Raw genomic sequence first — 22,902 nt, forward strand, 5'->3', positions numbered from 1 at the left:
GCAACCTTCAAAAAATAAAATAAAAGATGCATTAGTGATATTCTGAATTATTCATTGTTGCCTGGCTAGTCGGTCTTGGGTGGGGGTGTCTTCCCGGACTCTGCGATCACGGAATCTCCAGTGAGCTTAGAGTAGGTGTCGATGGTGACTAGACACCGACCCTTCCTCGATTAAGCCCTGTGCACAATAATAGCATTAAAAGCATTAGTTAAGAGAAATCCCTGTGGTTCCGTTCTTTCCAGGTCTGGGGTTGGGGGCTTCGCTCCGATGGGGCCGCGCTGCACCGCTGACTTGTGTAGACTTAAGACTTAATGAGGCCAATAAGGTCGTTTAAAATAAAATAAAATAAATAAAATATGCATTAGATTGGTTGAATTATTCATTGTTGCCTCATTATTAATATATTGTTCATATTTATGTCTATTTAAACTTATCTCTATATTACTTATGTAAAAAAGTATTGTCTATGTTTTGAGTTGATAACTTATTTATGATTTCCTCTTACATGTGCATAAATGTACTTTTTTATTATTTATTACAACAAAGGGAGCGTTCAAAACTTAGATGAAACAATTTATTGTATTTAATACAGCGCTCGTGATTGTTGGTCAAATTTAAACTGGAGTGCTGTAGTGTTTTGATGTTAAGATATTTGAAAGCCTTGGGTTGTGATCGTGCATAATAAAAAAATTCTTTATCGATTGAATTTAATCATAAGTTGTCGCCTTGAGCCGAATACGCGTCATTTCCTCGTCAGTGATCTGTGATGATTTCCGTAGGTGAATTGTCACCTTCAAAGGGGTTGGCGGAGAAAGGGTGAAAGGACACCAGGTTGCTGGTAACTTTTCATCAATTATCTTTTGATTCTCAACTCGTAGTTATTATTTTCGAACCGCCTTTTTTATCCAGATAACACTATAAATAATATTTGGGCCACGTTTACCAGAAGGCGTTTGTGAACAGCCCTTCCGAAATCCGCTGGCCGTCGGTTCTTTCACCCGGGATGACCGCGTGGAGGGGTCCGAAAGACTTTCTCCCACCTCCCACCCAGAAAGATAGCATACGGCCGTTCCGAGGTTCAGACGTTTCTTGGCAGTGTCCCAGGACGAGCAATGGAAGCGACTACCAACTGTTTGCTGTTCGCCGTGATCGTCGGCGTTGGTAAGTTGATCCCCGAACCCGATATATCCACCGGCAGATGGTTTTCAGATGCCTCTCTTCCACGGACGGCCGATTTTCCCCAGGGATTTTCCCTACGAGGAAGTCCGATTTCTAAGGTGTACAAGGGCGCTTTCCATTTCATTAGCCGTTGCGCAACCACCTCTCCGGGTCGACTTATGTAAAACATTGTGCAATTGAAGATGCCCCGGGTTGAAAAAAAAACCAACACATTTTTCAAAAAACCGTCGGGTCAAGCGTACGATTCTCGAAGACGGAAGGGCATAGAGGAAAACTTAACTTTCACTATTGTCAAGCGCGAAGGAAGGACTTCGTTAATGGAGCCGACACGCCTCTTTCGAAGGCGAAAGTACCCGGGGACACCCGCTGATCCCTCTGATGTAACCCGGGACCAGGAATGCTTCACGTCTCGGTTTAACCGGTAAACAAAACTAACACAATGGAATTTCTACAGTTTTGTAAATCTCAATCGGATCAATTTTTTTACGAACGACGTGGCTTCTGAAAAGGTTCAAAAATTGAAAAAGAAAAATATCAACAATGCTCTTTCAGTCGACGTGATGGAATGCTTTACACCAAACATTCATGAGAAAAAAACCCCATCGGTAAATCTTTGGCTATAGTTGAGCTGAATAAACATTTAAAAAAAATCCAACATCAAATTGGCCAAAAATTACATAATGATTCTTGTTGGGAATCTAACTTATAAAATATATCCTGGGAGGGGGACTTAGGGGCTTAGATAATAACCTCTCTATGAAAAAAATCCTTACAAATGACTCTAATCATACTTTAAAGATTTTATAATTATTTCACATCTTGAGCTAAATATCTTATTAACTTTTAATTGCTTTGTAATTTTTTTAATAGTCAAATATATTATATGTAATAATAAAACTATTACTCAATCTAAATATTTGAAAACTTTACCAATTTTTGTATTTATTTTTCCGTCATCTCTTTTCATCGAAAAAATCAGAATGTTTTCAGAATAAGCACGTAGTTAAAAAAATATTATAAAAATAAAGTCTAGACATTTTCAAAGTTTAATTCAAATAAACTTGACAATATTTGCATATAGAAAGTCGTAAATTGAAGAGATTTTGAGTTATCGTCTTGTTCATCGGTTTCTTGCTTAAATGTTAAGTTTGATAATATTATTTAGAAGTGGTCTCGCCGTTTGGTTTAACACATTGCACCATCTTTGATGTTTTTTATTTCTAAGCGAGACCTTTTCTGACATTCTGAAGGTTTTTCAAGAATTTCAACATATAATGTTTTTTTTCAAAATTGGCCTTGGACTTTTATTAAATATAAATAAAGCTCAGCTATCGGATTTTTTGTTGTAATCCGCCACCGGTTTGGTGCAATAGCTGATCGTACCTAGCGAGAACAGGCGGACCAGGGTGATCTTTGGATCTTTAAAGAGCAATATTTGCACTGCAGGTTTTAATTAATTGCGGTAAAAATTGATTATTTGTCCAAATATTAATTGAGCATACTGAAAAACCCGAATGTGGGGTGTCGTTTGTATAAACCCAGCGAGACTTGGCGGACCAGCATATTGTTATTGAAAAACAGAAAAAAATATTTCCAATGAGATTTATATTTTAAAAATAAGTTGAAGGGGCGTCGGTAAAGCGTTGACACGGCGATCAGCGTAAGGTAAATGTCTCGGGTTCGGATCCAACGGCCCCGCATTCAAACCCGACATATTTACAAACGGGCTTTTTTTCAAAAACCACCCCGAGTGTTCGTATAACCCAGTTGAAATACCCTCGTAAAAAACGGTAGAAATTTGAATTGACAAAAAATTGATCATACTACAATACTGAATAATATATGATAAAAAATTCATTACAAGAGAAAAATGATCATACTGAAACCTCAGAGTAAGAAGCCGTCTGAAAGAACAACGAGAATAGGGGGACCTGGTTGATCTGTGGACCTTAAAAATCATAACAATAACTGGCGGTTTTCTTTTCGTAAAATACGATAAAAAATTTATAATGGGAATAATTATCATACTAAAACAGACAAACAGTAAGATTCCGGTTGAAAAAATCCAGCGAGATTAAACGGACCCGGGGGCTATTTTGATCTTAAATGATTGTTTTATATTTGTAAAATACAATAAAAATTTATTATTCGCAAAAAATTGATCATACTAAAAAACTGAAGAGGAAATGACATATCAACGAACACTGCGAGAATAGGCGGACCAGGTTGAACGCTAGATCTTTACAAATCAGAACAATTTTCCACTGGCGGTTTTCTTTTCGTAAAATACGATAAAACATTTATAATGGGGAAAATTATCATACTAAAACAGACAAAGAGATAGATTCCGCTTGAATAAATCCAGCGAGACTAGACGGACCAGGGGAATATTTTGATCTTATAAAAAAATATTTCCAATGATTGTTTTATATTTATAAAATACAATAAAAATGTAACTTTGAATAAGTAATAAGAATAATAAATAATGAATAATAAAAAAATAAACGTGAACTTTATATCTTTAAATCAAAACAATATTTCCACTCGCAGTTTTCTATATCTAATGCACGATAAATAATTCTTGTGGGGGAATAATGACCTTACTCATCATCAGTGAGGAAAAGACTGAATGAACACAGCAAGAATAGTCGGATCAGGGTGATATTTTAATCTTGAAAAATAAGAAAAATATTTCCAATAATTGTTTAATATTTGTAATATACGGTAAAAATGTAATATTGATAAAATTATTTACTATATTAAAAAAAAGAAAAAGAAGAATGAGACGCCGTTTGAGTAAACAGCCAGAATAGGTAGACCAGAGTGATCTTTGGAACTTTCGTAACAAGAAATGGATTTCCTCAAAAGTTTCGTATTTATAAATATTTTGAAAGGGCAAAAAAGTGTTACAACTATAAAAATGAATAGATTTTGGAATGTTTGAATGCACACATCGAGACTTGCCGGACCGGTACTGTATCAAGTCTTTTTGCCCATTCCTGAAAGGACCCCAAACCGGCGGGCCACGGCCATATTATTTGTATTTAAAACCAGGAAAGGTTTTTTAAACAAATTTTTTATGACCCTAGACAATGTCCATTTGTCAGAGTTACGTCCCCCGAGGCCCGCGAAGAGACCCGCCGCCGCCGGAATCTCCTGAAAGGAACAAAGGGTCCAAAAGAAAAGGTTAAAATCGGAACAGAAATACAGGAAGCATTATAATGAATTTTGCATATAAAATCATACAGAATTCTTCAGATTGCTGTACTCCCTGTATTTAGGAGAGTCCCTAGATTGAAGGGGCTCTCGACCGAGTATTCTTCCAAAGCTTGAAGCATATCTCCTCTTTGCAGTTCGAATTTTTTGCAGCCCAATCAAAATGTGGTTGAGATCTTCTAGTTCGTCGCAAGATTCACATTTTGCCGAATACCTAAACCCAATTTTGCGCAGGCAGGCGCCTCATAAGCCATGTCCAGTACGGGAGGCGCGACATTGTGGAGAAGAAGACTCTACCCTTTCTAACACCTGTTTCTGCGAAGCACGGTTCCCTTCTTAGAATGGGGAATAGGGAGATGTATGTTTTTCCCACAGAAGATGCAAAATAAGCTGTTTACCAGTTTTTTGCAAGTTTTTATTTGTATGGTATTTCTAGTCGCTTGCTGAGGTGGGTATGTCCAGCAGGGTGAAGAACTCGTGCATGACTCTGACCCAACAAAGAGCTATTTCTTTATTTATCTCGTGCAATTCATAGAGTTTCCTTACAACCTCGACTAGGATAAATTTGCATTTAGTGTTGATGGAGAAGTCCTTTAGTTGCTTTGTTATTCTCAGACTGTCCATTAGAATCATATTTTACGCGACTGTAAGACTGATGCGTACTCTAGAGCTTTCAGGAAAGCAACCACTACAGCCGAATGACCGAGTATAACCTAATCAAGGAAAATTACTTTTTTCTATTGTTACCGGGTCAAAAAAAAGCGCACCCCGTGTTATCATTTATTCGCGAGCCATCCGTGAATATTAGGACATTCCGGCAGGATGTCGGCTAGGAATAGCATTCAATATCGTTGCAGATGGCTTCATATTTCATTGTGAAGATGGGATTGGGCTTTTGTGAATTTAGTAAATGTCGGGAGTTGAGGAGAGGAATGCTGAAACTGTCAAAGGAGTATTTCTTTTATTCCAGTAAAGTTCTGAAGTAAGATGGTCTTTATAAGAGAACTGTCGGAGCCATACATTTTTGTCCAGAGATTGTTCGCAAGTCGTTCTTTTCTATCAACGATGGTTCGCCCTGAGGAAAAGGGTTAGGATTGTCCTAATCGAGATGTAACAATCTGATGAAGGTTTTGGAGTTTCGCATCTGCTTAACGAGTTAAACTGATGTTCTGCCAGTCGCTTCTCATTGCATAAAACAATACAATAGGATTGAGCAATGGGAGATGATCTGTTAGGTGAACAATCGTATTTCAACAAGCCCAGAGACGCGAGATCACACCTTGGATTAAAAAAAGAAGATTTGATCAGTATTTCCTATTTTTTTCCTCCTGGAACGATGTCGGTTGCGGTCGACCGTTACCGCAATCCGTCTCGGGTCATTTTTTTCCATATTCAATGCCAAGGGCGTGAAAATCAGATTCCAGGCTCATTGGAACGGTTCGAATATGTTAATCGCTTGTTGTTTATCTTAAAGGAAATTTGTTTTTTTCTTTGTTTTTTACATCTGGGACCTTTCTTCGCCTTGAAAACCGTTTCGCTTTCCTTTCCGCTGAATCGAAATTGCCTATTGCGCTTTCGTTGCGAACCTTTCGTTCCCCGATCACTGTTACAATCCCGAGGTGAAAAGATTTCTCTTTTAAAATTCAAGACGTGAATTACCAAAAATCTTACTCAAAGTAAATAACTTATGAAGTATAAGTTATGCAAGCACATTGCAACAAACATATGAGGGTGTGATGAACCTTGATCATCGTGGTCTTCCTAGTTTCGCTGGGTTTTAGTATGTCAGGAATATTTCACCATTTTCAATGGTGGATTTCTCGTAACAGAATGTTTATACAACTCATTACTGTTCTAAAGGTAAAACCACTACTGAAGATGGCAAGAAGCTGAAATAGCTAAATTAGCAGGGGCTAACGAACAAACAATATTATCTAGTGATGTAATCTATGATTTTTAAGCCTTTAAATAAATACTAAATAAGTAAGATGAAATATTTTTTGTTTCTAACTTCAATTGCACATGCTTTGATTTTTTAGATATTTTTTTCCCAAAAGAAAGAACACAAATTTATCAGCTTTCTTCTTATATCGCTGGCTTTTTGTATTTCTCTTTTTCTGGTATCATTATAATTCCTAAAAGTAAAAGTAAAACACAACGACATTGTAAATTCAAAGTAGAAAAATACACCAATCTCCTTACCCAGCACGAAGTTTAAATATCAAAAGTCAGCCCAGTGAAGGTTCCCTTTGCCGCGATACTTTCTAGATTTCTCCCGTCAGTTGAGATTTATCCGATTCGGAAAAGAAAAATCCGAAATTTGTTTACAGGACAGTTTCGAAATAAACGCGGAACAGATGGAAAATAACACTTGCAAACAATGGCCGCTGAATTATTAATACACCTAGCACACCTTGAAACGTTGCACAACGATGGTGAATTAAAGTTATGTCAGATGGAGAAATAAGTCAATAAAGATCTTACTAATAAGGTAAATTGACTAAGAATCATCGAGTTAACTAAACGTTAAATAAACAAAAAATACTCTGAATTCATGATGAAATAATTATTAAGGATAGAAAACAAGTTATCACACGTGAGCTTTTAAGCTGTTGTTGCATTAAACCGTCCTTGACGCGGAAAAAGGTTGGCCAACCGGTCGGCGTTAAACTCTGCTCGATTTTCATGCCATTTGAAAGCACTGAAAGCTTTCCGATGTTGCTTTCGCCTGGAAGACTTAGTTTTAAAGCGTGCACGCCCCGAGCGTTTCTTCTTACTTCTCACCACTGACCTACATGTCTTGGAGATTAATGTGAAACTGGGAACGAGAAGAAACCGATTTTATGTAATTGGGAAAGCTCGATAAAGACCGTGATTCCTCAGAAAAAAAATTGATCGAGCTTATGTTCATTTTTTGTAGCGTTATGCCAAAAGCAGACCCAAGATGACCCTTGCAAGAGTAAGAGTCGAGTCGCTGCAGACGCGACATACTGCGACCGCTACTGGGAATGCCAGGACAGCCAGCCGGAACTTTACGACTGTCCCAACGGCCTGGTTTACGCCGGAAAGAACCGAGGTGTTACTGAAGGATGCGACTACCCCTGGAGAGCCAATTACTGCGAGGGGAAAACTCAAGCTAGTAAGTACAAATGTTAAATAATTAAAAAAAAAATAATATTTTAAAGACATCTTGCTAAGAGAGGATCTGTTTGAAAAATATTTGGTACAATCATAAAAATCTATTAAAAATTATGTTAATTTAAAGAGACCATGTTTATAAATCAATCAATTAATCATGGGACGTTATATAGGCTATCGTAAATGTCACTGTCTTCTGATGCCAGTAATGTGTCTAGGTTGTAAGGATGTTCTATTAAGGAGGACTTTATGATATCCTGATAAATCCTTTCCCTCTAAGGCGTATATTTTTTACAAAGCAGAATGATGTGCCACAGATCTTCACCCTCATTGTACCTTAAACAATTATTTTGCGGAGATGGGCCCCACATATTCCATGCCCGGTCCTAAGCCGCATTATAATGGCGTAAAATCTTTTGGTTTTATCACCTTCAGCAAACCATGGTTTGTTTTTGAGCGCGGGAAAGAGGGATTTGTAGTATTTTCTACTTCCGGCGTTTTATGGGCTGATTGCCATTTGCTCATAATCTGCTTGTAGGTATGGTAGGCTTGTCGTTGCGGACTTTGCCAACTTATCCACTGCGTCATTGTGCAGTGATTGGCCTCTCTCCCAGCATAAGTCGACTTTTTTATTTTCCACAAACAATTTGTTTAGCCTTCTGACAACCTCAATTATGAGATATTAGCACTTTGTATTTATGGAGAAGTCTCGGAGCCAGTGTATAATGCTAAGGCAGACTGTACAATGCTTTTTCTATATCTCGATTCTCGATATATTCCAGTGATTTTAACACTGCCACAACCTCTGCCGAAAATATTGAAAATTTGTTTGGGAGGGCGAATTCTTGTCGATGCGTATCTTTTGGGTCAAAAAAGGCACACCTAGGGATACCATTTACCAGAGAACCGTCTGTAAAGATTAGCCAAAAATCAATCCATGGGAACAATCCATTCAACTATATTTATGTAGTATGTTATAAAATTTTATGCCAATGTATCTGGACTTTCTTAAATCGCAGATATCTATAAGCGAGTAACTAGGACTGTGCTCAACGAGACATTTTGTTGCGCGTCACCGTTGCGATGTAATGTCCCGCGACAATTTTGGGCTGTCATAAAGCAGTGTCCAAATCGCAGGGCAGTTTGAAGATGGCTATGTCAAAGGCAGTTCGTACTCAAAACAGAAACGAGCCATGAGAAAATGGATACTTGAGTATGCGACGTTATTCCTCCAGCCTCTGAAACAGTATACCTTTCAGCTAACTTACTCACAGCATATAGCAGCATACGTGTCTCTGATCTGGTAGTTAAAGAAATTTGACACAACCATGAATTGATTGAATAAATTGTAATGTCAATTTTGTTCAACATAAAACTATGGCAAATTAAATATTAACAAAAGTACTAATAGATAACTTACATTTTCTTGATCACTAGTCAGAATGAGGGTTGGAATTTAACTAAGGACTGACGCTGCGCTTTTCGTGAACAAGGAGGTGTTCGATTCGGTTTTGAGCAGCCTAGTAATGTACTATGTTTTAGATTTAAGCCAGTTCATTATTTTATCGACTCATATTAATCTAATATGCTTCAGCATCAACCCAAGCACGACACATCCTAGAACTAATTCTATAGACTAGAATTCTACAAGTTTTGCATATTCTATCCGCGTCTTCCTGACATTCCGAGTGCCCTCTGCACTAATTTCTGAACTACTAATTTTCCTGCTATTTTGGCGGTGTAGAAATGTTGCTAGTAGCTCAAAATTTTCAGTAAAAAACAGTCTAAAAAAGAATATTTGAAAATTATCATGAAAACGTGAACATTTTTAAGAAATCTTAATAAAATTCAAATTCACTCACAACAGAAAATATTTACTGCTAGTTTTTTCGCCTTTTACGAGGTCTTTATTCTCCATCTTTTCCATTGTGACCTAAAAGATCTGTTGGAAAATCGGCCCACCTTTATTTCCATATCCTGGTGCACAACCTTTGAGGTAGTTGAGATATCTTTTCCTGGGTTACTCTTCGATATTTTTCTAGGGGTTACTCTCTTTCCTGGTGGCTGTACCATTTCCTTTCTTCTTCTTGCTTGTGCTTCTCACATAGGACATGTTGCCGTAGGTTACTCTAGTTCAAAACTAGAACAAATCACTGTTGAATTGTAATATTTGGACATAAGGTAAATCATGCTTGAGAAATATTTCAGCATTAATTTCTATGAATATCCAAACCTATTTGACTTGTGACAATGAGAATAGGCTGACCCAGAATTTTCAGCGTTGAACTATTTGTTTAAATGTGTGGTATTTACTGACCGTTAATTAACGATTGTTTGAAGTTAGTGAGTATAAATATTTTGATTGAATCTAAAATTTCTAGCATTGTATAAATTCATTTTTCACATATTGCATGTATCTGAATGATTTAAACAATGTGTATAAATCTCTGAAGATGATCTCAATAAAGGCCGAAACGTTGGCACGGGTTTTTCACACCACACCGCATCTCACGATCTCCAAATAATTATTTGTTTAAAGTTCTAATTGGAAGGATATTATGTTTCATTAAATGCAATAAAACTTAGCAACTTAAGAAATTACTCAACTTAACTTAAGCAATTACAAAACGCTTTGATAAAGGCATAGAATTTTGTTAGAAATACTCTTAAGTTTGTAATAATAATAAACAACCTATAAGGCTAGATTTAAAAACATTGTCTGCCAGGACTTGATCAGATATTTTCCAATAAAAATAATAATGAGTCGAAAAGGGTAAAGATTCGAACAACGATGCCTTCCTCTATTATAGAAAACCTTTGTATTTTATAGAGTCTGTAATTAATGAAGTAGTTGAACAAGTCTCATGAGTCAAAGACAATGTAGATTGGACGAAGGTCTTTCTCCATTGTTAAATCTCTTTTGTCCTTTTCCTTTGTTTAATGTTTCCTTTAGATGATTCCGATCCTCTCGGAGTTCCTAGGCGAAAAACCGAGAAAAGAGAATTATAATTATCCCGATTTTTTTAAAACCATCAATCAGTGGATGTTTCACGTTCAATCTCCCAGAAGTTTTAATTCTCATTGTGTTCCTTTCCTGCTTGGTATTCTGAACGAGAGGGTATAGAGGAATAGCAACAATGGTTACGTGTTCTTTCGCCCGTTTAGGAATGCAATCGGGAAAAAGTTTCCCTTTCTCGATTAACAATTCATGTTACAGTTCAATCGGTTTTAATACGATGATGTTTTTTTATTTCAGACGGGCCTATCGGGAAGGAACACTGCGGCTGGCTCTACGGCATCTTCGGACACGAGACGTCTTGCACACGCTACTGGACCTGCTGGAACGGAACTGCGACGGAGCAGCTCTGCATCGGCGGTTTGCTGTACAACGAAAACACCCACTCGTGCGACTGGCCTGAAAATGTAGACGGATGCCAAAAACACCGTACGTAAAATCCAAGATAAAAATGGTCATATGTAAACAGTGAAAGAGATACAAAAAAGAGGGAGGGATAAAGAAACGAAAGAATTACAATAACTCGGAAGAGAATGTGTTGGCGATATTTTAAGTACGTAGGGAACGACCAAAAGAGAGATAAGAAAAAAAAGGTAATAGAAAAGTATAATATAGTTACATAGACAAGTGAGATGTGATGAAAAATATTAATTGAGAATAAATAAAAAGTAAACGATATCTAGTATGTTATAAATACAAAGTGATTGTTGGCAAGAATGAAAGAGAAATGAAAAGAAAGAGTGTGAGTGAAGTAGGGAATATGATAAGTAATTATTTAGTTACATATATAGATAGGCAGATTAAAAATGATTAAAGAAACGAAAAAGAAAGGAAACAAAAAGAAAGAGGAAATAAGAAGAAAGAGGAAATAGAAAGAGATGAATGGGAATGGACATTATAGATAGACAGATGTAGACATATAGACAAAGACAGAGGTATACAAATAAATAGAAAGTGAGATTTTGATACAAATTAGAGAGATAGACAGGGACAGAAGTATATAAATAGATAAATTACATATATATAATTATCTATATATATTATATATATAATATATATTAGAGAGAGAGAGAGAGAGAGAGAGAGAGAGAGAGAGAGAGAGAGAGAGAATGAAAGAAGTGCATACGTCAGATGGAGAGACAAAGAGAGTAATACAACTACAGTGATAGATAGAAGTATAAGTAAACAGATAGGGATACATTGAAAGTGAGTGAGAGGAAGGGAAGAAGAGAGGGAGAAAGAGAAAGAGAGAGAGAGAGAGAGAGAGAGAGAGAGAGATTGTTTGAAATGGACAGTGAGAGAAAAGAGAAAAGAACAAGGGTAGTACTGATGATCTAACACTATAATTTAGTTCAATATGGGGAATAGTGATAGAGAAAGAGGTGTGAATAAATGATAAAAGAATATTGGGGTGGAGAAAAGATTATTTCTTACAGAATATGTTACACGTGCAGAAGAAGAGTGGTACTCACAGCGAAAAAGTATCAGACATATAGAAAGATAGAGAGTAAGAACGAAAGAAGTCGAAAAACGAGATTTTAGAGAAAAATAAATTGGGTGAGAACGAAACTCAATTAATGCAATTAAAATTATTCGCTTTTATTTAGTCTGAAAAAAGTGTGTATAAAATTTGTTGTATTAATGTAGCTATTTGTACTTGTGAAACAGGTTATTTAAAAACGGGAAACATTAAATAACTAGACTTATATTTAAAAACGTTGAGAATATTTTATTTTTTTATAGGGTTATACATTTAATTTTTGATATAGGTTGATTTAGTGTTTAGTTAAATGATAGTTTGTGTAATGTAATAATAATAATTAATTAATTGTTTAGCACTTTGCAATGAAGATCCGAATGGAAACGTTCCTCTTGGAAAATCGTGCAACAGGTACTGGCAGTGCCAAGGCGGATACCCTCGTCTCCAGAGGTGCCCAGCTATGCTTGTATTCGACAAAAGGACTCTGAGGTGTGTCGTTCCGCCGACCGACGACTGCGAAGTGCCAACGACGGTCGCACCTCCTCCGGAAGAAGCGGACGAAGACGATCTCCCCAACGTTCCTCAGCCACGTCCTCAGCACCAATCGTCGCGCCCTCAGCATTTCCAACAACAACAACAGCAACAACAGCATCAACAACAGTTCCAACAACAGCCCCAGCAACAACCCCGGCCCCAGCGACCCCAGCAGTTCCAACAGAGACAGGACTTTCAGCCACAGCAGAACTACCAGCAGGCGCAGCAACGCTCCGACGACCTCCCGCCCCAGATTAACATCCCTCCTGGCGCCATCCCTCTCAACAGGAACAGACCAAGGAATTAGACTTGTACCTTTCCGCTAGCGTGCCAAGAAACCACCATCCTACCGCACCTCGAACCACACGGGGGTTAGACGCAATGTGTTTTCGAGAACACAGTTCGAAACAAGACTTTGTATATTTAATTATTATATTGTATAATAAGATAAACTACAAATATGATTGATTTCTGTAACTTTGTAAATATATTTTTTTTTCTTTGCAGTGAATAATTGTATTATCAATTCAAATCTTCACTTCGGAAAGTTATTTCAACTGGCAAGATAACGATCAAAAGCACTTTAGTTTTATAGGTTTGTTTAATAAAATATATTCTTAAACATTGCGCCGTTTTATTCCCACATTTACCATATATTATAATCTCAAATAGCTTTTCTCCAAAGCTCTATAACATTAAAAACATGGAGCAGAGAAAATTTTGACGAAAATTTAAAAATTGCTGAAAAGACGATTCTATAAAGTTATTTCTAGAATTAAAGAACTGCAAATTTTTTTGAATTTATTATGTTTTTAAATTGCTTTATATTTTGATCAGGATAATTGAATTTTTTTTAACTTCATTTATTTGTATTTACAATTGTACATGTATTATATACAACCGGCAGGTTGGATAATTTATGTTTCTGGCATTACGGGCGTACTTACGATGAAAAAACTGCTGGCATGTAAAGATCTCTGTAAAATTTATTATTGCTTACCTAAAAAAAAGGGCAGAAACAATTGGTCTTAACATTTCGGATTGAAAACCTAGTAATCTTTGAATATTGGAATATTTGGTCGATTCATAAACTTGGCACCCGCACATCCAAGTAGAGTTGAGTAGGTATGTGTAGGTCGAAAGTTCTGATTTTAATGGTAATTTTGATTGTCGGTTGAGTGGATAATAAAACATTTTAAGTTTGTTAAGTGTCTATTTTTTAATCGTGTGTGTGAATTCTAACTTAGTCTTCTATCAAACGCAAGTCGTAAATAGTTACAGGTTCATTGTACAAGTATATGCTAGGACAAGTCTCACGAAGGAGAGTAAAGGTGATATGTTGTGACTGTGAGTGCTTAAACTTTATTTTTCACAGATTGCTCCAGTTTTCAATTTAATATGCGGTTTTGTAACAAAAGGTTGTGTAGAAAAGAGATGACTTGTTAATATGGCGGTGTCATGTGCGTATGTGGCGGTAAGTGCAATCTCATTTGTGCACAACAGCGGAGCGAGTATTGACCCTTGTGGCAGACCTGTAAGCACCTCTTCCATCTCAGAAGTCTCCGTACTCTGGCCTTCCTGCGAAAAATATCTCCTTAAGGTATGATTGTATAATCAGATAAGGCCTGGAGAAAAAATAAATTTAATTTGTAAGATTATCCCTCATGCCATATTTTGTCGAACGCCTGAGAAACATATAGAAACACTACCGTACAGTTTATGCTCATGTCAAGAATTAATGAAATTGGTAACTCTGTGAAGTTGATATGTAGTGGAATTACGGTTTGAAAATCAAACTGATGGTCTGGTAAGATGTTGTTTGAAGTAGCAATAGAGATAATTCTTTTCTAAATTAATTTTTCTTATGGTTTGGGATCATTTTAATTAAAGAAAGTTTCCATTGTATGGCAAAGTGTGCAGTTCGCAAAATTGCGTTAAATAAAGAAGTCAGAATGGCGACGATTCAAATTTAAACCAAAAACAAAGAACCTAGAAACTGGTTATCTTGCTGTCTGATGCCCAGGAAGCCTGATGATCTTTTGCTACCACACGCTGATTATCGGCCACAGTTAATGCTTAGACACCACTATCAGTCCCCTTATGTCCTCAACATACGGATATGACTAAGCATTCTGAAGCCCTTGCAAAAACCTGGAACAAATTATCTACAAAAAATTAAAACATTTATAATTTTTGGGATGGTGGTTTCTTGAGACTTCTGATCATATTTGGGGTATCTAGTAATTTTAATTGTGCCTTGCACTAGCCGATTAGAACAAAGCGGTCCGGCAATTATTTGCTGCTTTGCAGGTAAAAGAAAAAAGACGCCTTATGTGTGAAAAGACCATTCCACCTCATCCTTCTTATATCATGACATTATGACGCTATTTTGGCTGATAGCATAGTTTTTTAAACGACTAAAATTTCGAGATGTTATTGAGACAAATCATCAATCTAAATTTTTTTGGGGGAATTTTTTATAACAATATATTTAAAAACGTGGAGCTTATCTCAAAGGATAAGCTAATCCCCTACCGCAGGCTCGGCCGTACGAGCTGAGCGACGAAAGGACGAGGAAGGACTCTCTCAATTTTGCTTGAAGGCACCTGCTCTTTTTTATGTAAATGGCAAGGAGATTGCATATGTCATAGATCATATATTTTTATTTTTTCAAATCTAAATACATTTATTTTTTTGAAGGCTTTGTTATAATTTATTTGGATTAGGTCCCAATTTTTGTCTTTTCCGTTTAATTTAATTGAGTTTGTGGCACAAATATTTTTTCTTATTTTTATTTTACACTCGCAAGGAAATGAGTTTGCATCGTGTGAAGGGGATTCACGCTAGACCGTAATATGCCACAACTCACATAGTAAAAAATATTTGGAAATTTTTTTAATGTTTTGAGAAAGACAATTCATACCAAAATAATACCTGCAGAAAATCGTGTACAATATACTGTAAGATTTACTAGTCTAAGAACGTTAGATTTCAATGCTTTTTAAACAAGCATTACTTAAAGTATAACTACGAGAAAAATAATTGAGAAAAATGAAATGTTAGTACGCCATATGAGGGAAAAGGACACCAACTTGTGCGATAACTCTTGTAATCTTGCTTCGCCCTACTTATAACCCTGACGGCATTTTGAGGTCCTTTTAGGGCCAAGTATTTTTATTGTACATACGTTTAAACAAATATTATGTTTCTTTATAAACCAAAATGTCTGAGGTAAAAAGGAAAGTTCTTATGTTTTGTGAATACAATTCATGCAAATGCATTTATATGAATTTGTGATGAAAATATTAATGCACTTAATGCACTAGTTTTAATATTTGCTAAATAAGAAAAAGTCAAATAATAATTATAAATTACAATTAATTAGTCAAGCGGACCACGAAATTAATGAATTTAGTGATTATAAAATTTTGATTCATGACGAAGGAAAATAATTTCAACCTAGACATCAAACTCATCGCAGTCTTGCTTCGACCTGCTTATATCCTAACAATCCGTCATCAAAATATAGTTAACTAAATTCACTAATTTCGTGGTCCGCTTGACAAATTAATATATTACAATTAATTAAGGTTTGTGTTGAGATAAAAAAGTCAATGGCACGAGCGGGATTCGAACATTGAGCTATCGTGACCTCGCACCTTTTGAATTTTCCCTCCTTTTTGCCATTTTTCAATCCCGCTCGTGCCATTGACTTTTTTTATCTCAACTGAAAACCTTAATTAATTGTAGTTAACTAAACTGACTTTAGTTGTATTTTTATACGTACAGTGTAGAAAACATACCGTTTCCATTGTCACAAGTCAAATTAATGGAAATAAGTCGAAAATATTTTATGTTTTTTGGAATAAAATCCATTCAGGTGTTTATATGAAATGTAAGCACAATTATATTCGTACTATAAAAAAAAGAGAAAATTTAGATTTGTATACTAAGTAATAAAATGCCAACTAGTCGGTAATTCCTTGTAGTATGCCCTGCTTACACCCCTGACGTATGTCATCAACGTGATGTGATGATTTTCGTCCAATGGCGTATTTTTCCAAGAGTAGTTCTAAAAAACCGTGAGGTTCTACACATAAAATCTCAATAGATTTTTTGTTATCATTACCCAAATCTTTTGAAATAATTATTCAGAAATCGTGAGGTGCGGTCTGATGTGATGTAGGTATTAGAAATTTTTTTTTTATCGTGCCAACGTTTCGATCTTTATTGAGATCATCTTCAGAGCCTGGGATTTACAAACATTGTTTACATTTAACAAATTTAGTAAACAATGTTTGTAAATCTGAAGATGATCTCAATAAAGATTGAAACGGTGGCACGATAAAGAAAATGTTTTTCTGAAACCTACATCACACCAGATCGCATCTCACGATCTCTGAATAATTATCGATTAACGGTCACTAATCACCACACACTTTTGAAATAAGTCGAAATAAGGAGTCGAAAAGCTTGACAGAAATGCAATACTCTTAATTAATTAAAATTCAACTTGTGATTAAAAATGTTATTCTGAACAACCAAATTCAGAAAAAAGAAATACAAATGTTAGATTTACGTATCGAAAAGGAAACGCCAACTTAGTCAAAAATGTATTGGAATCTTGCCTGACTTTTCGTCATTAGACGATAGTTCCTAAGCTTTTTTCAGTTTTTCCTTTTAATAGACATAAGGGATAAATAAAGAAAAATATAAGAAAGAATAAGAAATAGGATAGTTTTATGAACGAAGGAAACAAACGCGTAATTTTGTCGACATCTCATTGTCGTCCTGCTTCGCCCTCCTTTTAACCCTGATGTCCCATGATCAACATATGTTAATTTTGGTCAATAGCACACTTTTGTAAGAGTAGTTTGTAAAATCCGATTCTAAAAAGGTTGTATTACAACACTAATTTCTGAAATAAGTGGAAATATTTTTATGGTTTGAGAAATAAACATCATACGGGTCATATGGACGTTTTATTAAAAATAATTACATCAACATTCGAATTTGTAAAAAAAGGGCAAATAAGAAAAACAAAAGGTAGATTCATTATTCTATGATTCATGATTCCCTGCTTTTTTCCTGATGTCCAATGATCTAAATATGTTCTTTTTTGGCCAATGGCATATTATTCCTAAGGCTAGTTTTTAAAAACCGATGAATTTTTACACATCGATTCTAAAAAGGTTGTATATTACCACAACACAATTTTCTGAAATAAGTGGAAATAATGTTATTGTTTGAGAAACATCACACAACCGGTTTTATACGGACATTTTATTAAAAATAATTATATCAACATTCGAATTTGTAAAAAAACGACAAATAAGAAAAGAATGTATGATGTATGAAAGAAAAGAAGGCCAACCAAGTCGACAACTCATTGTAGTCCTGCCTCGCCCTGCTTATTACCTGATGTTTCGTCATTTTCATATGTTCTTTTACGACCAATGGCATATGTTTTCCAAGAGTAGTTTGTAAAAAAGTTGAATTTTTACAGTTTAAATCTTTAAATGAAATATTTCACCACATCCTAAGTATTTGAAGTGAGGGGTATTTTTTACTGGATAACATTTAAATGCTACCTTGTAACTGTTGATTAAAAATATTCATATGGACAAGAAAATTTCGAAAAAAATATCTAACAAATATAAAATTAGATTTATTTATGAAGGAAGAGAACGTCAAACTATTCGACATTTCATTTTACTCTTGCTTCTCCAATCTTATAGTCCTAATTTTTTTTCTCGAAAAATGTATATTTTCTTAAGGATGGCAGTTCATAACCTTATTAATTAAGTATTTACATCATCATCGAAGTTAACAAGAACAAAAGAAACTGGCATAATACCAACAATGAAACCACCACAAGTAATACAAAATTTGACTAATTCCCTTCGGTTAATTAGTTCAGATTTTAATTTTTAATAAAACGCTCAATTACTAAAGATAAAAGAATTATAATAACAAATAAGAACTAATATATTTTATTTTATCCTGTCAGTTTTCCAATAAGATAGAAGCTATATTAAGTTCTTCGCTTCTTAACTGAAACATTGGTTTCATCACAAAATTCAAATTCTGGCTGAAAAATTGGTAAAAGTGATATAAAATTTTAAAATATTTTTTTAAGAATCAAAATTCATTCAAGTTTAATATGTGATTTTAGAAGGAAAATTTAAATTTAAATTAATTAATCGTTTTGGTTGAGATAAAAAATTCAGTGTCACAAGCGGGATTCGAACCCACGACCTTCGGCTAAATACGCCGCTGCTCCACCACTTGAGCTATCGTTCGATCCACTCGGACACTAACTTTCCATCTCAACCCCACTTTTCGAATTTTCCCTCCTTTTTGCAATTTCTCAAATGTCGTTTTTATTTCAACCAAAACCAATTAAATTTAATTAACTGAAAAGAATTTATTTGATCAATTGGACCACGAAACCTCATAAACCTAAATTTAAATTTTACATAACTATACAATACATACAAATATTTATAAGAATATTTTTTCCCACGGAACCTTAGAACATTATAATCAAGCCTATGGAACCATTTTCTAGGAAATTGTGTTTATAGCACATAACTTTACTTTCCATATGCATATATAAAAATTAAAATAACAGTGAAGGGGTCTCGTGTTGACGGAATGATGGGAATAGACATACCTGAGAGATTGTAACATTATTCACCAGAATGTTAGTTGTATAAAAGTGCTGAAACATCTGGTTATACAGGACGTTTCGTAAGACTACCGGGTTTATTCATATATTAATAATTTCAGTTATGTTTTCCTCTTGTTGTTAGATTCGTTTCCGTTTTGCTCATTAATTTGCTTGCTGTTCGGCCAGATCTTGCATAATGAAAAAATAATATGTAAAATATAACCAAAATAATATATTAAAAAAAGTTCTATCGAGGAAAAATATTAGATTAAAACCCCAGACTTTTTGGCCAATATAAGATAAATTGTAAAAAATATAATTTCATAAAGCGTTCTTTATTCTCCTGTGCATGTACAAGCAATAGTTGCTTATTTGGCAACAGATTGTACTGTAACTAGCTTATTGCTTAAAAAATTTAATAGTTGCATCTCTGATGTATTCCAGCACCAACAACATGTTTGTCGCAATGTGCAGTTCCGCTATGGGTGTATATCCGGGCGAGTCCGTCGCAGCCTCAGAAATTTGTTCTGCACAACCTGCACACATTAGTCCTGCATGTCAGGCCCCGGGAGGGGCACGCGTACAGGAGCATGGGCATGACCACCACATTGTACAGAAGAAGCTTATTTGCAAGCGACAGGCTAGACTGGCGACAGAGCAGAGGGAAAAGTACTCGACCGCTTTGCCCATGTTTACTTTGACACTGACATGGGGAGTGAAAGTGAGTGTACGGTCGAATATCACCCTAAGATATTTGACCGACTCAGACCACGACACGTGATTCAAATTGAATCTTTTTATAAAACAACGATATACGCTTTGATGAAAACTATTTCCTCCGTTTTGTTATGATTAATTTTAATTTTCCAACGGTTGCAAAACCTTCCTATGCGGCGCGTTGCGTTGTCTAATCTGTTCGATATTTTGGTTATCCTCCAAGAAGAGGAGTAGATAGCAATATCGTCAGCGTACAGAGCCATTTTTACATTCTTGGGGAGAGGTATTTTGTTAAAATATAGGGGATGTTCTCCTAGGATAGAGCCTGGAGAAACACCACCAACAATATCATTCGGTTTGCAAAGGGATGATCGGAATTGTTTGGATAAGAGAGTGGACTATTTTTATCATGTAATGAGGGAACCTATATTCCATCATTCTGTTGACTATTCCATGCCAAATAGTGTCAAACGTCATTTGATACCCAAAACATGACACTATGATTTCTTACATTAAGGGCTAACGTTATATCATTTACTATCAAACCTTGTTGGACAGTGGTAGATAGTCTTGAAACTACTTCAGCATAATGGTTATGTTTTCAGGATGACAGCTATGCGGTTGAGCATAACACAGTCAAATACCTTGCTAATATCTTCTTGTATTGAATAAACTGAAGTACTATTTGCAAGGTAGGAGGAATTACTTGTACAAACAGTAAACGGCAATGTACAGTGACTAACAATAAAACTGAAAATTAACAAATAATAAAATATATATACCATAGTTGTCTCCCAATTACATAAAAGTAACAATTACTTTCTCTTCGACAATACAGGTTCTTAACTTTACTCTTTATGCCCCAATGTTGCCTTAGAGCAACATTAGTTGCTGAACATAACATAATGAATATTAGCCATTTAGTTAGAAGTTTATTGGAAATCCCGGGAGTTTTATTTGGCGCCCAAAAAATCAGTGTTGCCAATACAGAAACAAAGGAGGAATACACTGCGCCCTAAACTCATAGCATTTTCCACTATCCTTAAAAATTGTAATTTTTCTGAAGTAAAGTTAGGGCAAGAAACGGTTAAATTATAAACTACATTTGAAAAAGGTTGGCTATATATAACAATGGATACATGATGCAAGAGTGGGGTGAAAATCCACTTTAGAGATAGAAGATTCCAACATGGAGATTTTAGTTTGGCGCCCAAAAAATCAGTGTTGCCAATACAAAAAAGCAGGAATACACTGCACCCTAAACTCATAGCATTTTCTACTAACCTTAAAAATGCTAAAATTGTAATTTTCTAAAGTAAAGTATGGCAAGAAACGGTTAAATTATAAACTACATTTGAAAAAGGTTGACTATATATAACAATGGATACATGATGCAATAGTGGGGTGAAAATCCACTTTAGAGATAGAAGATTCCAACATGGAGATTTTAGATTGGCGCCCAAAAAATCAGTGTTGCCAATATACGGGATGAAACATTAGGTGGTTAAGGCTGCACCCGCTCTAACTCATGGGATTAGCTAAGCTTTGGCACATTTGCTCAGGTTGGTATTGCCTGCAAGAAAGGGTTTAGAACGATGATCACAAAATCTTCCTTCGTTAAAAGTGGTGGTCATCTCTTGGCATACTGCTGAAGTCACTACTGGCGAATGGTTGCAATCCTTGCTCCTCTGCTTGGACAATCCTACGATCGCCAGGTTTGTAGTTGTACTTGCAGGTGATGTCTTTATATTCATTCTTGACCTACGGCCTCCCGCTTGCATCAACATGATCTTTTCATAGGCCGTTTAGTAGTTGACGGTTCTTGGTAATGGTTAGTCCATGTTTTGTAGATGTAGGTATGTTTACAAATATTGTTCCTTAATGTAATACTGATTTTTACTGATTAAACTTTTTGTATTTGAAAATCAGTTAGAAATTTATAATTTATCTATTTCAACTAACAAATTCTTTACGTTTTGCTATAGCTGAACATAGCCTGTAATAATTTTGGAATTTTTACTAGTGTGTAGGGCAATTTTTAGTTGAGAAACGTAAGTTTTCTTTCTCGGGTTTCTCCAGTTCTTGAGAATTACTAACAAATAACTTACTCCTGATATTTGATCTATTATGACAAAATGTTTTATCTTGGAATTTATTTAGCAGTCTTTTCATGGGCTTTACTCAACTAAGGAGATTTTATTAATACTGCGGTTTTTTAATCTAACTTTTGGGTCAAAAGTGATCCACTTTTGACATATTGATTATGAACAAAAAATTATTATCCCCTACGGTTTTTAAATTGTTACGTTCAGTTCAACTGTGTCTTCTTTGTTAGAGGATATTTCTTAGGAGGACTAAAAAATCCTCGGCCTTATCATTCTTCTGGCTATAAATCTATTTTATTATTTAAAAAAATATAAACAATTTATACTGAATTTTCTCAAAATAAATAAATACAGTAAACGCAGTCTGTTGGCGAGGAGAATGAAAGTTGAAAGGATTAAAAACTACCGCTAGAGCCGATAGAGTGAGTAGAAAGCCCAGTAAATAAAAGTCAAAACAGCAAAATATTCCACCGGAGCACTTACACGTTTTTTTTGTCAGACAGACAAATAAATAATACATTTATAATAATAAGATGACAAATATTTACTGTAAAATGTATCAGTGTTATGTTTTTCTATTGGATTCTTTGGGTTGTTGGTGATATATTTTGACAAATAATCTTAAATTATTATTAACGAGTGGTGATCATCAATGATCAGCGATTGCACGCTTGATCTACTCGGTAGTATTCAGGCTGTCCCAAATGTCTGTGATTCGCCAGTTACATGAGTTTGGAAAAGCGAAACGTACGTGTTACGCACGAGCTGAACGCACACCGGGCTGACCGTAGTGCGGAAACATGTCTTTACTTTAAAAATCAAAACTAGATTGTTCAACTGGGAT

At 35.3% G+C, this 22,902-nt stretch overlaps 1 protein-coding gene across 1 annotated transcript; it reads left to right on the top strand.

Annotated features, from left to right (window-relative positions):
• Positions 1-1,053: 1,053 nt before the first annotated feature.
• Positions 1,054-13,073, top strand: LOC106668170 (protein obstructor-E-like). The gene is made up of 4 exons (XM_014396683.2): positions 1,054-1,161; positions 7,316-7,534; positions 10,790-10,978; positions 12,386-13,073. The coding sequence occupies exons 1-4, from the start codon at positions 1,113-1,115 to the stop codon at positions 12,868-12,870; spliced, it is 942 nt and encodes a 313-aa protein (XP_014252169.1). The 5' UTR covers positions 1,054-1,112; the 3' UTR covers positions 12,871-13,073.
• The last annotated feature ends 9,829 nt before the right edge of the window (positions 13,074-22,902 follow it).

This window comes from Cimex lectularius, unplaced genomic scaffold, assembly GCF_000648675.2.
Source record: "Cimex lectularius strain Harlan isolate CLEC.00 unplaced genomic scaffold, Clec_2.1 scaffold55, whole genome shotgun sequence".
Classification (NCBI taxonomy): Eukaryota; Metazoa; Arthropoda; class Insecta; order Hemiptera; family Cimicidae; genus Cimex; species Cimex lectularius.